This window comes from Pristiophorus japonicus, chromosome 10 (genome assembly GCF_044704955.1).
Source record: "Pristiophorus japonicus isolate sPriJap1 chromosome 10, sPriJap1.hap1, whole genome shotgun sequence".
Taxonomy (NCBI): Eukaryota; Metazoa; Chordata; class Chondrichthyes; family Pristiophoridae; genus Pristiophorus; species Pristiophorus japonicus.
Genome location: NC_091986.1, coordinates 102,454,948 through 102,467,855, shown reverse-complemented (window position 1 = coordinate 102,467,855; position 12,908 = coordinate 102,454,948). Strand labels below are relative to the sequence as shown.

Sequence of the window (12,908 nt, the reverse complement as noted above, 5' to 3'; positions counted from 1 at the left end):
GCTTGTGTTGTATGATCCATGTAAGCATTTGGTACTAGCATGTGGTGCATCGTCGTACGGGGTCGGGTGTGTATTACAACAAGCTAATGAATCTGGGAAATTGCAACCAGTTGCTTATGCATCCAGAAGTCTGTCTAAGGCTGAGAGAGCCTACAGCATGATTGAAAAAGAAACGTTAGCATGTGTTTATGGGGTAAAGAAAATGCATCAATATCTGTTTGGACTCAAATTTGAATTGGAAACGGACCATAAGCCACTGATGGCTCTTTTTTCCGAAAGTAAGGGGATAAATATGAATGCATAGGCCCGCATCCAGAGATGGGCGCTCACGTTGTCCGCATACAACTACGCCATCCGCCACAGGCCAGGCACAGAAAACTGTGCCGATGCTCTCAGTAGGCTGCCATTGCCCACCACAGAGGTGGAAATGGCACAGCCCTCAGATTTAGTCATGGTAATGGAAACATTTGAGAGTGAGCAATCACCCGTCACAGCCCGACAGATTCGAACCTGGAAGAGCCAGGACCCCTTACTGTCCCGAGTAAAAAATTGTGTGCTTCACGGGAGCTGGTCCAGTGTCCCAGTGGAAATGCAGGAAGAGATAAAGCCGTACCAGCGGCGCAAAGATGAAATGTCTATACAGGCAGACTGCCTTCTGTGGAGTAATTGGTCGTGGTCCCCAAGAAGGGCAGGGACACTTTCATCAGTGATGTCCACAGTACTCACCCAGGCATTTTAATGATGAAAGCGATAGCCAGATCCCACGTGTGGTGGCCCGGTATCAATGCGGACTTAGAGTACTGCGTGCACAAATGTAATACATGCTCGCAGTTAAGCATTGCACCCAGGGAGGCGCCACTAAGTTTATGGTCTTGGCCCTCCACACCGTGGCCCAGGGTCCATGTCGACTATGCAGGCCCATTTTTGGGTAAAATGTTCGTAGTGGTTGTAGATGCGTAATCCAAACGGATTGAATGTGAGATAATGTCGGCAAGCATGTCTGCTGCCAGCACTGAAAGCCTGCGGGCCATGTTTGCCACGCACAGCCTGCTTGATGTCCTTGTGAGCGACAATGGGCCATGTTTCACCAGTGCCGAGTTCAAAGAGTTCATGACCCGTAATGGGATCAAACATGTTACATTAACTCTCTTCAAACCAGCATCCAATGGTCAGGCAGAGAGGGCAGTGCAAACCATCAAGCAGAGCTTGAAGAGGGTAACTGAAGGCTCACTGCACACTCGCCTATCCCGAGTCCTGCTTAGCTACCGCACGAGTCCCCACTCGCTCAGTAGAATTCCACCCGCTGAACTGCTGATGAAAAGGGCACTTAAGACAAGGCTCTCGTTAGTCCACCCTGATCTACATGAACAAGTAGAGAGCAGGCGACTTCAACAAAGTACATATCATGATAGCGCAAATGTGTCAAGCAAAATTTAAATCAATGATCCTGTATTTGTGTTGAACTATGGACAAGTTCCCAAGTGGCGTCCCGGCACTGTTGTGGCCAAAGAGGGGAGTAGGGAGTTTCGGGTCAAACTTTCAAATGGACTCATCCATCGGAAACACTTGGACCAAATCAAACTCAGATTCACTGACTATCCAGAACAACCCACATTGGACCCTGCCTTCTTTGACCCCCCCCCCCCCCCCCAACATACACACCAGTAGCAACCGACACCGCAGTTGATAACGAAGCAGAACCCATCACCCACAGCAGCCCAGCAGGACTCACCACACCAGGCAGCCCAGCAAGGCCAACTACACAGCAGCCCAGCGAGGGCCCAACAAACAATTCACCAAAACCAGCATTTGCACCGACACGATCAACCAGGGAAAGAAAGGCCCCAGATCGATTCACCATGTAAATAGTTATACTTGACTTTGGGGAGGGTTGGGGGGAGTGTTGTTATGTATGTAAGCCTGTATATACCTTGTGTAGTACACAAAGGGCTCATCCCCTGGAGTCCCAAGGGATCCCACAATCCCTTGGGAGCACCTGCACTTAAGGAGGCCTCACTGGCTGGAGTGGCATGCTGGAGAACTGCAATAAAAGACTAAGGTCACACTTTACTTTGACTCACTTTACTCACAGTATCTAGTCAGACTCCTTTTTCATACATAACAATCGCTCCCCAAGTTCTGGTGTGCAAGGGCTGATTTATTCCCCCTGTCAGCTCTATGACCGATTTTGATGAATTTTTGGGCAGGAGGCGCAAACCTTTTCAAGGCGCTAAAAGTATCGCTCTGCCTGGATTAACGCCTCAACAGAGGTACGTCGACTTTCTCCCCGTTTGACTCTGGGGAACTAGACCCTCCTTAGTAATGTGTTTGACCGTGTGCTCCATTGGATCAGAATCTCATAGATTGCATATATTTGGAGCCTATAGGATATTAACCATCATGTAGTATTGGGAAGTACCACATAAAGTTTCTCCTAAACTTGATGGTGTTGCTGAATTGTCTTTGCAGGTTCCAGTGGAATTCCAGTGAAGATCATCACAAACCTTTTTGCCTTCAGGTCACCCCCGAAATGGTGCCTGTATCAGTATCACGTGACCTTCATGCCTGACATTGAATCAAAACGTTTACGGATGGCACTGCTTTTCAGTCACAGCGATCTCTTAGGAAATATCAGGGCATTTGATGGAGCTATGCTGTTTCTCCCAAATAAACTGCAAAACCAAGTAAGAAGCATATTTTTGATCCTGCTCACAAATGCTCCTCTTTCAACATTGGGAAAATGTTTTGAGTGAGATTTAGTGTTGAAAAGCGACGCTAAAACCAAACCAATTTTAACACCTCCAGGTAAATCTCCCAATTAGTCGGTGATAGCATGGTAGCTTTCCTGCCACTATTGGAAAATTACGTGCATTGCAGCTGAGATTTTTCAATATACACTGCCAGCAGACAGGGTACCACACAGTGCAGACAATTTAGACAATTGAACTGTGTTTTGTTTTAAGAATGAGCTATACCAAGATAGGTCAGAATTTTAAATCAACCAGTGAGTCTCACTAATTAAGTTATATTTGAAAGGCCAGTATGTGTATGATTGTGTTAACTTAAGGGTATCAATTTTGTTTCAGAATAATGTTTAACTGAAAAATAACATGATTTAACGTTGTCTTACTATAGTTATTTATTGTCAAAAACAAAGATTAAGTAATTTAGTTAGGTCCCTAACCCTGTCATTTTTCTTGTTGATGTCATCAGCACTGACCTATACTAATGTATTAAGGTAATTTACTTTCATATACCTTTCAGGGAATTAGCAGACTACTACTAGTACAAGTGTCTGCTGGAGATAGCTGTATGTTTTCCACTCAAAGGCATAGGTGAAAAAAGATCACTTGCATGTACTCTTCGAAGATTATTTGAAATAATTTGCAGTTATAGACGTCCCAGACTAAATAGACCATTATAACCAATGTCGGGCTTTATCCCTGCCAGGTCTGTTGCATCCTTTGTCATCTAGATTTCAATAAGGCCTTTTATCCTGATATTTCTCCCACAGCATTTGTGCCCCCGAACTCATTCCTGTCCTGTTATCTCTTCGATGTCTCTCGTTCTTATTTCATTTTTCCTTCTCCTTGTTCACCGATTCCTAATGAAAATTATCTCTCTCATCTAACTACCACCATTTTGCTCTTAAGTTACAGTTTACCAGCAGTTTAAAAAAAATGCTTATGTGCATAAACAGGGTTTCTGCCGTACCTCAAGCCAACAGCAGGAATAGCTCTGAGTAATTTTCCAGCCCTTGTCTATCAAGTGTTCCAGGTGCTTCTGGGGAAGAATGCTCTTCAGTTTGTTATAGTGAGGCACTATCAGTGCTTCTGGCACCTAGTCATCAAAGCAATTCTTGGGAGCCTGAACGCTTGCATTGTGTAACTGTCGCTCAGTAAACACCTAGCCTGTTCCTTTGCAAAGAAAGAAAGGAAAAAATTGTCAGGAAATGACAGGCAAAAGTGAAATGAAAGGAAGCCCAATGTTGAAACATGAAACAGAATCTTTAGGCAAATGATGGTGCAACCAGTGGCTAACCCTTGTTTGGTGAGTGCTAAAGTGGAAGTGGTGCTGCAAGAGGTGGTTGCAATGAGCCCTGGTTTGATGATCACCAGAGGTCAGTTTACAGCATTTTTTAAAAACAACTGGAGACAGAATTGAGGTTGTAGCTGACCAATGTTGGGCCAGCCCTATGGTGCACGTTAGCTGTAGATGTCCTTGCAGCAGGCCACACAGCTCTGCACCTAGCTCTGTACTAACCTGGAGCCCATCAAAACAGATCATCTTTTTGTTGCCAGATAAATGTGCTGGGACATGCAGATATGGTTGGTACCGTATTGGCTGGTGTAGCCCTGTAGGCTGTTGACTTCCCTGGAATGCTTTCTTTCATGCAGTGCCACATAAAATGTAACTTACTGTGATTGGGGAGCTTCCAAAGTGCCATCTAGTATTGAGATTAATCAGAGATTCAAAAATTCATGCTATTGGATCTAAGTACCCTATTTTACACCAGCGTGAATTTTTTGACAAGAGCCATCCTTACATCATTTTTTAGTTACATTTCCAATCAGTATCAGTTTTGTACTGTGGTCTTGCATCCACTATGGACTGGGTTGAGACTGTCCAAACTCATTTCATGTAGGATCCTTAGAGCATGTAGACAGAGGACAGTTTTATTGCATCAGTCTGGGCTATTCAAACCCAAGGCTCAAGTGAAAGTGTTAAACCACCTTCATAGAGGCCATGTTCTGTGCAAAATATTCTGCAGTGTGATCAATTCCTGGACATCCATAAAAACTTTCAGGGCAGGTAATAGCAATGTCCTACTTACCTTAGTCACTGCATCAGTAATGAAGACATTCCGAAGGTTTACTAGTTCCTACAGTTCAAAGGAATCATTGGAGATAATAGTGTTATCTTCCAAGGGTTTGGTCTTAGACGTAATGAATCTCCTTTTGTCTCAGGCTGTAGAGAAAGTTCTCTTGGGTCAAGAACATTGTGGGTCTTAGTCCTCTTACTTTTAACTGTTCTATTATACTTTAATCTCTTTTTTTAGGTTACAAAAGTCACAAGCATGATGAAAGATGGCCAGACAGTGAATATAACCATTGCTCTGACAAGTGAATTTCCACAGGATTCGCCCATGTGCATCCAGTTCTTCAATATCACAATTAAAAAGTGAGTTGATTTTCAGTTATATAAAATAAATGGCACAACATTGAGATTGGAGTAGTCAAAACATACTTGAAAATCAGAAAACAAGTTGTACAGAGGCTCCCAGCTGCCTTTGCGCATTGAGGTATGCTGAACATCTTGGGCACACTAAGGCTTACCTCTGTGTCTGTTTTTCTGGGGTGTGGGTGCCTTATGCACTTCAACACCACTGTATTATGCACCCTATTGTATTCCTTGCAGTATTCTATCTAACCTGTCCATATTTATACATATAATCTTAAATACTGGCCTGGACATTCCTGGGATCTTACTTCAGCTCATTTAAGCTGGCAGCACGGAACTCCTGCCTGCCTTCGCCCAAGGTAAGAGTCCCGGTCTTAAATTTGGGAGACACATTTAATTTGTCAGGGTCACTTGTGTAGCCAGGATAGGCCGCTGGCATCGGCAAGGGCGCATCAGTGGCAGCCACCCCGGCTCAAGCTAATCCACTTCTGTAAGGCAGAGTGGGTCCACTGGAGGCCCAAATGGGCCATAAACACTTCAGCTCCCATGGGTGAAACTGTCTAGAGAAGGTAATCATTATCCTCTGGGATTGATTACCTTACTCTAGTAAAGATTCACCCATGACTCCCCATCTAGAATTTAAAAGTCCAGTCAAAATGAGAAGCCTAGTGGAGCTGGGATCAAGCCCGTATGCTGTACCCCAGGCGCTAATGCAACTTACGCCCTCTCCAGCCTGAGGAAGTCTTGTTTTCGTGGAAATTTTTAATGGAATTGTCACAAGATGAATGTGAATAAGGTTCTTTTTGTTCCCAAAGTTTAAAACATTGTGGGCGAGAAATTCGGTTACGTAGCGCCTCAGTTAGCGTCCTGGAGAGGCGGTAATGTGCCTTGAATGGCTTACTGCCTGGCCGCCCTGCTGGTAAATTTGGTTCAGATTTACCGGCGGCGCCAATTGCTACCACCTCACCGTATAACTTCAGTCAGATCATGACGTCAGTACGCGTGCAATGACCCGCTGGCGCCCCGCTCGCAAAATTATGTGCCTCTGCCTCATTTAGTATCTGCCGCTGAACACGCCGGAGAAATCAGGCAGTCCCAACTTCTTACGGCAATACCTGGAGGCTATTTAAAGGGAGGAGCAACCAGATTAATCAGAGGTCAAAGTGAGTGCAACGTTTCGACAGAGCACAGTGCTTGAACCTCTTAACATGGCATCGGCAGATTTATGAACCTCAGGTTCGTAGCAACTTGAGTTGATACCAGCAACCAGTGACTGCATCATTTCACGAAGGCCTTGTGTAGCTTTGGCCTGTGATGTGATAGCTGCACCGCCATCACCTCTGGCACTCCACTGTCGCTCGTTGAGACCATCTGTCTCTTTAACCAGGCAATGATGGGCCCGTTGGGCTGCTTAGAGGCACGGGCAATGCTTGAGGCGGCCTCTGCCAACCTCTGAGCAAGTGCATCCATGCTCTGTGGGACGCTTTCCAATGCACCCATAAGTTCGCGGTGCATTACCATGGACTCTCTCAACATAGCTTCCAAGTCCTGGTCCACATCTGAGTGTCTGAGGGCAGGACACATGGGTTGACTCACCCTCCGGGGAGCTTGCACCCGAGCTTTCCCTCGCGGTGGGTGTTGCTGCAGGCCACTGAGGCCAGGAGCCTCAGGATCTTTGGAAGCCCAGGACGTTGGCTCTTCCACCGAGGTGGTGTCCACACTCGGTGCTGCTGATGGCGGCTCCCGCTCTTCGGTTAGACTTTGGTCCCCTCCCTCCTCATCTCCGCCGTCATTCGAAATGGAGGGCTCATGGGCTGCGCTTCTGGCTCATCATCCGTAAGCCCAAAGCAACACAACTGTGGCTAGCAACAGGGGAGGGGGCAGGAAGGGAAGAAGGAGGTGGCATTGGACATTTATAGTAAAGGTGGTAAGGCATGTGGTCTCAAGGGTAAAGGGTCTCACATAAAATGCAAAGGACATTAACATGCCGTCGCAGTCCCCAGGGGGCTTGGCTTTGCTGACTACTACCGCATCAACGAATATGCCCATGAGGACGGACACTTGCCCCTCCACCTCCATGAGGTCCTGGATGTCAGGCTCCCATCCTCCAGTGCGCCTCTGTTCGCGCCTGTTGTGCGCTAGTTTTGACTGCAATAACAAACAAAAGAAGGTGTGAGTGAGTGAGCAGCTCATCGTGTGCCTTCCATAGTTGAATAGCTGCTACTGTATGGCAAGTGTGCCGATCTCCATTTGAATCTGTGTGGCTATTTCAACGGTGGGATTAGGTGACAACCACCTAAGACGAAGGATGAAGCTGAAGTGTTCCGAACACATACAAGAATGAAACGGTAGTGTAAGGAGGGCTCAGGCTGAATGGCCAGGGCATGGTTGCTGAACTGCGCCTGAATCTTTATGGTACCAATGAAGACCATGGCCTGGTATACATAGTGAAGGAGCAGTTACTATAAAGACTTGACACTGAGACAGTGAGGTTCACATTATGGCATTGCAACGTTCTTCTTAGGCAGTCTCCCAAAGTCGAGGATGACTTGCTTCCACACTAAAATGAGTTCTAAGGTGACTGATGAGACCAATGCTGGATCTACAGTCTCTGTCACAGGTGGGGCAGATAGTGGTTAGCGGGACGGGTGGATGGGGTGCTCCTTCCGCAGTTTGTACTTGGCGTCCGCATGTTCCCAGCGAAGAGACTCAAAGTGTTCGCTACCTTCTCTGATGCTTCACCTCCACTTTGAGCAGTCTTGGGCCAGGGATTTCCAAGAGTTGGTGGGGATGTTACATTTTTTTCAAGGAGGCTTTGAGGGTGTGTTTGAAACGTTTTCTCTGCCCTCCTGGGGCTCACCTGCCATGACGTAGCTCAGAGTAGAGTGCTTGTTTCGGAAATCTATTAACGAGCATGTGGACAATATGGCCCGCCTGTCGAAGCTGATCAGGTGTGGTCAATGCGTCGATGCTGGCCTAAGAGAGAACGTCGATGTTGGTGCACCTATCCTGCCAATCAATTTGCAGGATTTTGCGGAGGCAGCGTTAGTGGTACTTCTCCAGTGCTTTGAGGTGCCTACTATACATTGTCCATGTCTCTGAAGCATATAGGAGGGCGGGTATCACTACTGCTCTGTAGACCATGAGCTTGATGCTGGGTTTGAGATCCTGGTCTTCGAAGACTCTCTTCCTCAGGCGGCCGAAGGCTGCACTGGCACACTGAAGGTGGTGAGTCATCGACATCTGTCCTTGTTGATAGTAGGCTCTCAAGGTATGGGAAATGGTCCACATTGTCCAAGGTCTCGTCGTGAATCTTGATAATCGGGGAGCAGTACTGTATGGTGGGGGCAGCTTGGTAGAGAACCTTTGCCTTACTGATGTTTAATGTAAGATTCTCGTACGCTTCAGTGAAGGTGTCAACGATGGTTTTGAGTTCGGACTCCGAGTGTGCACAAATGCAAGCGTAATCTGCATATTGTAATTCAATGACAGAGGTTGGAATAACCTTATATCTGGACTGGAGGCGTTGGAGGTTGAACAATTCCCTGCTTGTCCTATAGATTAACTCTACTTCAGCGGGCAGCTTGTTAAAGGATGAGATGAAGCATTGCAGCGAGGAAGATTGAGAAGAGCGTTGGTACGATGACACAGCCTTGCTTGACCCCGGTTTGCACTTGTATTGGGTCTGTGGTGGATCTGTTGGTAAGAATCACGGCTTGCATATCATCATGAAGGAGGTGGAGACTGGTGACAAATTTTTGAGGACAGCCGAATTTGAGAAGAACATTCCATAATCCCTCATAGTTGACAAGAGTCAAAGGCTTTTGTGAGGTCAAAGAAAGCCATGTACAGTGGTTGATGCTGCTCTCTACATTTTTCTTGGATTTGTCGCGCAGTGAAAATCAAGACTGTTGTGCCCCTTAGTGGGCGGAATCAGCATTGCGACTCTCTGACGAGCTCGTCAGCCACTGGGAGGAGACGATTGAGGAGGATTCTTGCGATGATTTTCCCTGCGGCATTAATAGAAAGGGTACTCACCCTCATGACCCTTGTGAGGTCGTTGAATACTTGCGACATTGTGTCGCAGTTCTGGCCACCATGTCCATGGTGGAGACATGCTGGGCCACCTCTCTCCATAGCCTCCTAAAGAATCTAGGAACGTGCCTCCTTCCAGTGGAAGGTTGGAGCACATTCCAGCATCTCTCCACTGTCTCCACTAATGTCTCGATGGCCGTAGGCGAGAAGCAGTGTGCACGATGGCGACCTCTTTCCTCCTCCATTTTCCCGCTCTGAACGGACTGAGAAGTTGGAACTGCGTATGTGCATACTTACCATGCCTTGAAGAATCAGCTGTCTACAGGAGGTATAGCAAGCGGCCTTCGCACCAAGCGCATTCCTTCTGCAAATTAACCGGAGATTTTCAGTTCCACCGCCCTAAGAGAATTGTGCAATGACTGATTTAGCGCTCCCTTTCCCTCTTGGGACACAGAAACCTAATTTTGCGGTAGACGGCGCAAATTTTTAAAGGGCGCTAGTGTTACCGCCCCAACAGAATTAACGCCTCAAAATGGGCAACACCGAATTTCTAGCCCCAATTTTTAGTTTTTGTATTAAGTAAGTGCTATTGTCATTAATAAATGAAAATAAAAGTATTTTGCTGTGTAACATGCCACTCTTTTTCCATAAATAAAAATATTTGAAACACTTCTGTTTTTAAATAGAGTTCTGAAAATGCTGTCTCTGTACCAAATTGGGCGAAACTTTTATAATCCGTCTACTCCAATTCAGATTCCTCAACATAGGTAGGCCATTTCTTTGATTATAATCCTAATTTCCTGCAATGTTTATTATACTACCATTGTGAACTACAGTGAATTACTGCACCAAAATGAGAAAACAGATTGTCCTTTCTTGGTTAGAAATAGCCAGGAATGCTATTTTTGTAGAATTTTACCACCATTGGTTTGTACACTTTGCCTGCAGGTGATTTTGAGAAAACTAACTTCATTGGCAGAAATGATAGTAAATTGGCCAATCAAAATGAACCTGTAATAATACTGATTTTACATTTATCAACTAGCTAAATCATCTATTTACCTGATATAAATTATAAAAATATAGTTAATACAGTTGTGGAGTGTTTAAAAATAGCAAATTGAAATAATTGGCAAGCCTGATTTACTGCTCCAGCCATTGATGAGATGCTGTAGCAATGCAGAGAACTGAATGAATTTCCATCAGTGATATCTGAGCCTATTGTCTCCATGGGAACATGAATGACTTCTATGGAAATCGGAAGCTCCCCTCTGAGTCTAATGTTATGCCTGAAGCAGTAGCTGGAGAGAGAAAGAAAGAAAGACTTAAATTTAAATAGTGTCTTTCATGACCACCTGATGTTCCAAAATGCTTTACAGCCAATAAATAACTTTTAAGCTGCAGTCACTGTTGTAATGGAGGAAACACTGCAACCAATTAGCACACAGCAAGCTCCTACAAACAACAATGTGATAATGATTAGATAATCTGTGTGTGCTGTTGATTGAGGTATAAATATCGGCCAGGACACCGGGGATGGAATTCGTGGCCAGGGTACTGAGTTTATGGTGGGGACCAAAGATGCACTACACAAATGCCACGCCATGACCATCTCCAACAAGCGGGAGTCTAACCAATTCCCCTTGACATTGAATGGCATTACAGGTACAGCGTCGAGAATCCGGAGTTCCAGAATCCGTACTGTTCTGGACACCAGGACGATCCATGGTGGGGTCGTCCGGAATCTGAAAAATGTTCCAGAATCCGGCCCGCCCCCGCCCCCGCCCCCGCTGAACTCCCCCGTCTCAGGCCACCGCCGACACCTCAGGCTCCGCCGCCCGCTGGACCCTCCACTCCTTACCTCGGCCCATCCACTCCTTCCCTCACCGTTGCCCGCCCGCTCATTCCCTTACCCCTGCCCGCTCGCTCCTTACCTCGGCCCGCCCGCTTCTTCCCATGCCCCCACCCCGCCCACCCGCTCGCTCGTTACCTCGCGCCCCCCCCCCCCCCACTCTCCTGCTTGTTACCTCGGCCCACCTGTTCATCCGCTCGCTTGTTACCCCGTCCACTGCTTACCTTTCCCCCCCGCGCCCCCATCACCAGGCATTTCTAGATTCGCGACGTCGGAAAGATGTTCCGAAGTCCGTAAATACACGAACACGGGCTCGGGCATTTCTGGATTCGGGACGTCATAAAGACGTTCCAGTCCGGAAATGTACAGAATACGGAGCAGCCTCAGTCCCGAGGCTTCCGGATTCTCGACGCTGTACCTGTATCATCACTGAGTTCCCCATCATCAACATCCTGAGGATTACCATTGACCAGAAATTGAACTGTACCAGCCATAAAACTGCTGTGGCTACTAGGGCAGGGCAGAGGCTGGTCATTCTGCGGTATGTGCCTCACCGCCTAACTCCCTAAAGCTTTATTACTCCTAAAGGCACGAGTCAGGAGTGCGGTGGAATATTTTTCACTTGCCTGGATGGCTGCAACAACACTCAAGAAGCTGAACATCATCCATGACAAAGCAGTCCACTTGATCGGCACTTCATCCACTGGCCTAAACATCCACCACCATTATACCATGGCTGAAGTGGGTACTATCTACAGGATGCACTTCAAAAACTCACCAAGGCTTCTTTGGCAGCACCTCCCAAACCTCCAAAGTCTTAAAATTCCACTCCAAGTCACACATTGTCCTGATTTGGACATATATCGCTGCTGCAATCCTGAAATTCCCTACTTAACCACATTGTAGGACCACATGGACTGCAGCAGTTCAATAAGAAGGACTCACCACCATCTTTTCATGGGCAACAAGGGATGGGCAATAAATACTGCATTTACTAGCTTCGCCCACATTACCAAGAATTAAAAAAATAAGGAGCTAAAATTTTGAGGTCCTACCACCAGCTGTTACCACCTGATTCAGGGAAAAAATGGCGGCCGCCACAATTTTGCCCACTACTGGTGGGTCCTGCGGCCGCCGCCATTTTTGGCAGGTCGGCAGCACTGCCGTTACCTGCTCTTGGTGAAAAGTATTGTAATGAGTTGGAACGTGATGTCAATCGGTGTGCAACACCGAGTTGATGCCTGCTCACCCATTTTTGATATTGCTGCTCGTCTTGCCGCTCTCTCTAAAGCACACCCTTGCGTACTTCCATTTAAAGCACTTCAGCAGTGTTTTGAGCCTTGAGGACTGTCAAATATAAGACTGGCAGGACTTGTCAGATTTTAGATAAAGATGGAGGCTGACAAGTGGAAAACACTTCAGATGGATGCCGGAACTTCAAACCCCTCAAATGCCAAGATTCTTTTATACTTTAACCTTTTGACATCAGTGGTGGGGGGTGGGGCTGCATTTTCCAGCGGCTTTCTGGGATGCCTGATGTTTGTGGATCAGTAAATCAATGGGTGAAAACTTGTGGAACAAACTTTTAGTTTAGAATTGAAACCTGTGCAAAACTGCAAATCCCCTAGTGGATTCCCAGCAAATAAAAACAAATTCCTAAAGAACATCAGATTGCCTAGAACTCCATTGCACCAGTTGAAGATCATCTCTGATAAGATCTCTCTCATCTTTGTGATCGTGTCACTAGAACGTCACCCCGAGCAAATCTGGACTCAACTGCTTAAGATTTTAGGGAATTACAATTCATTTATTCATAATTCCACAAACAATTATTTATCAA

The 12,908-nt window shown here is 46.4% G+C and overlaps 1 protein-coding gene across 4 annotated transcripts in view; it reads left to right on the top strand.

The window, feature by feature from the left end:
- LOC139275049 (piwi-like protein 4) overlaps positions 1-12,908 on the top strand; it is a 116,895-nt gene that overhangs the window by 32,091 nt on the left and 71,896 nt on the right. For all 4 annotated transcript variants that reach the window (XM_070891967.1, XM_070891969.1, XM_070891968.1 and 1 more), the window contains 3 exons: positions 2,470-2,684; positions 5,060-5,181; positions 9,903-9,983. In XM_070891967.1, coding sequence (XP_070748068.1) covers positions 2,470-2,684; positions 5,060-5,181; positions 9,903-9,983 — 418 coding nt within the window. The remainder of the gene's footprint in view (positions 1-2,469; positions 2,685-5,059; positions 5,182-9,902; positions 9,984-12,908) is intronic.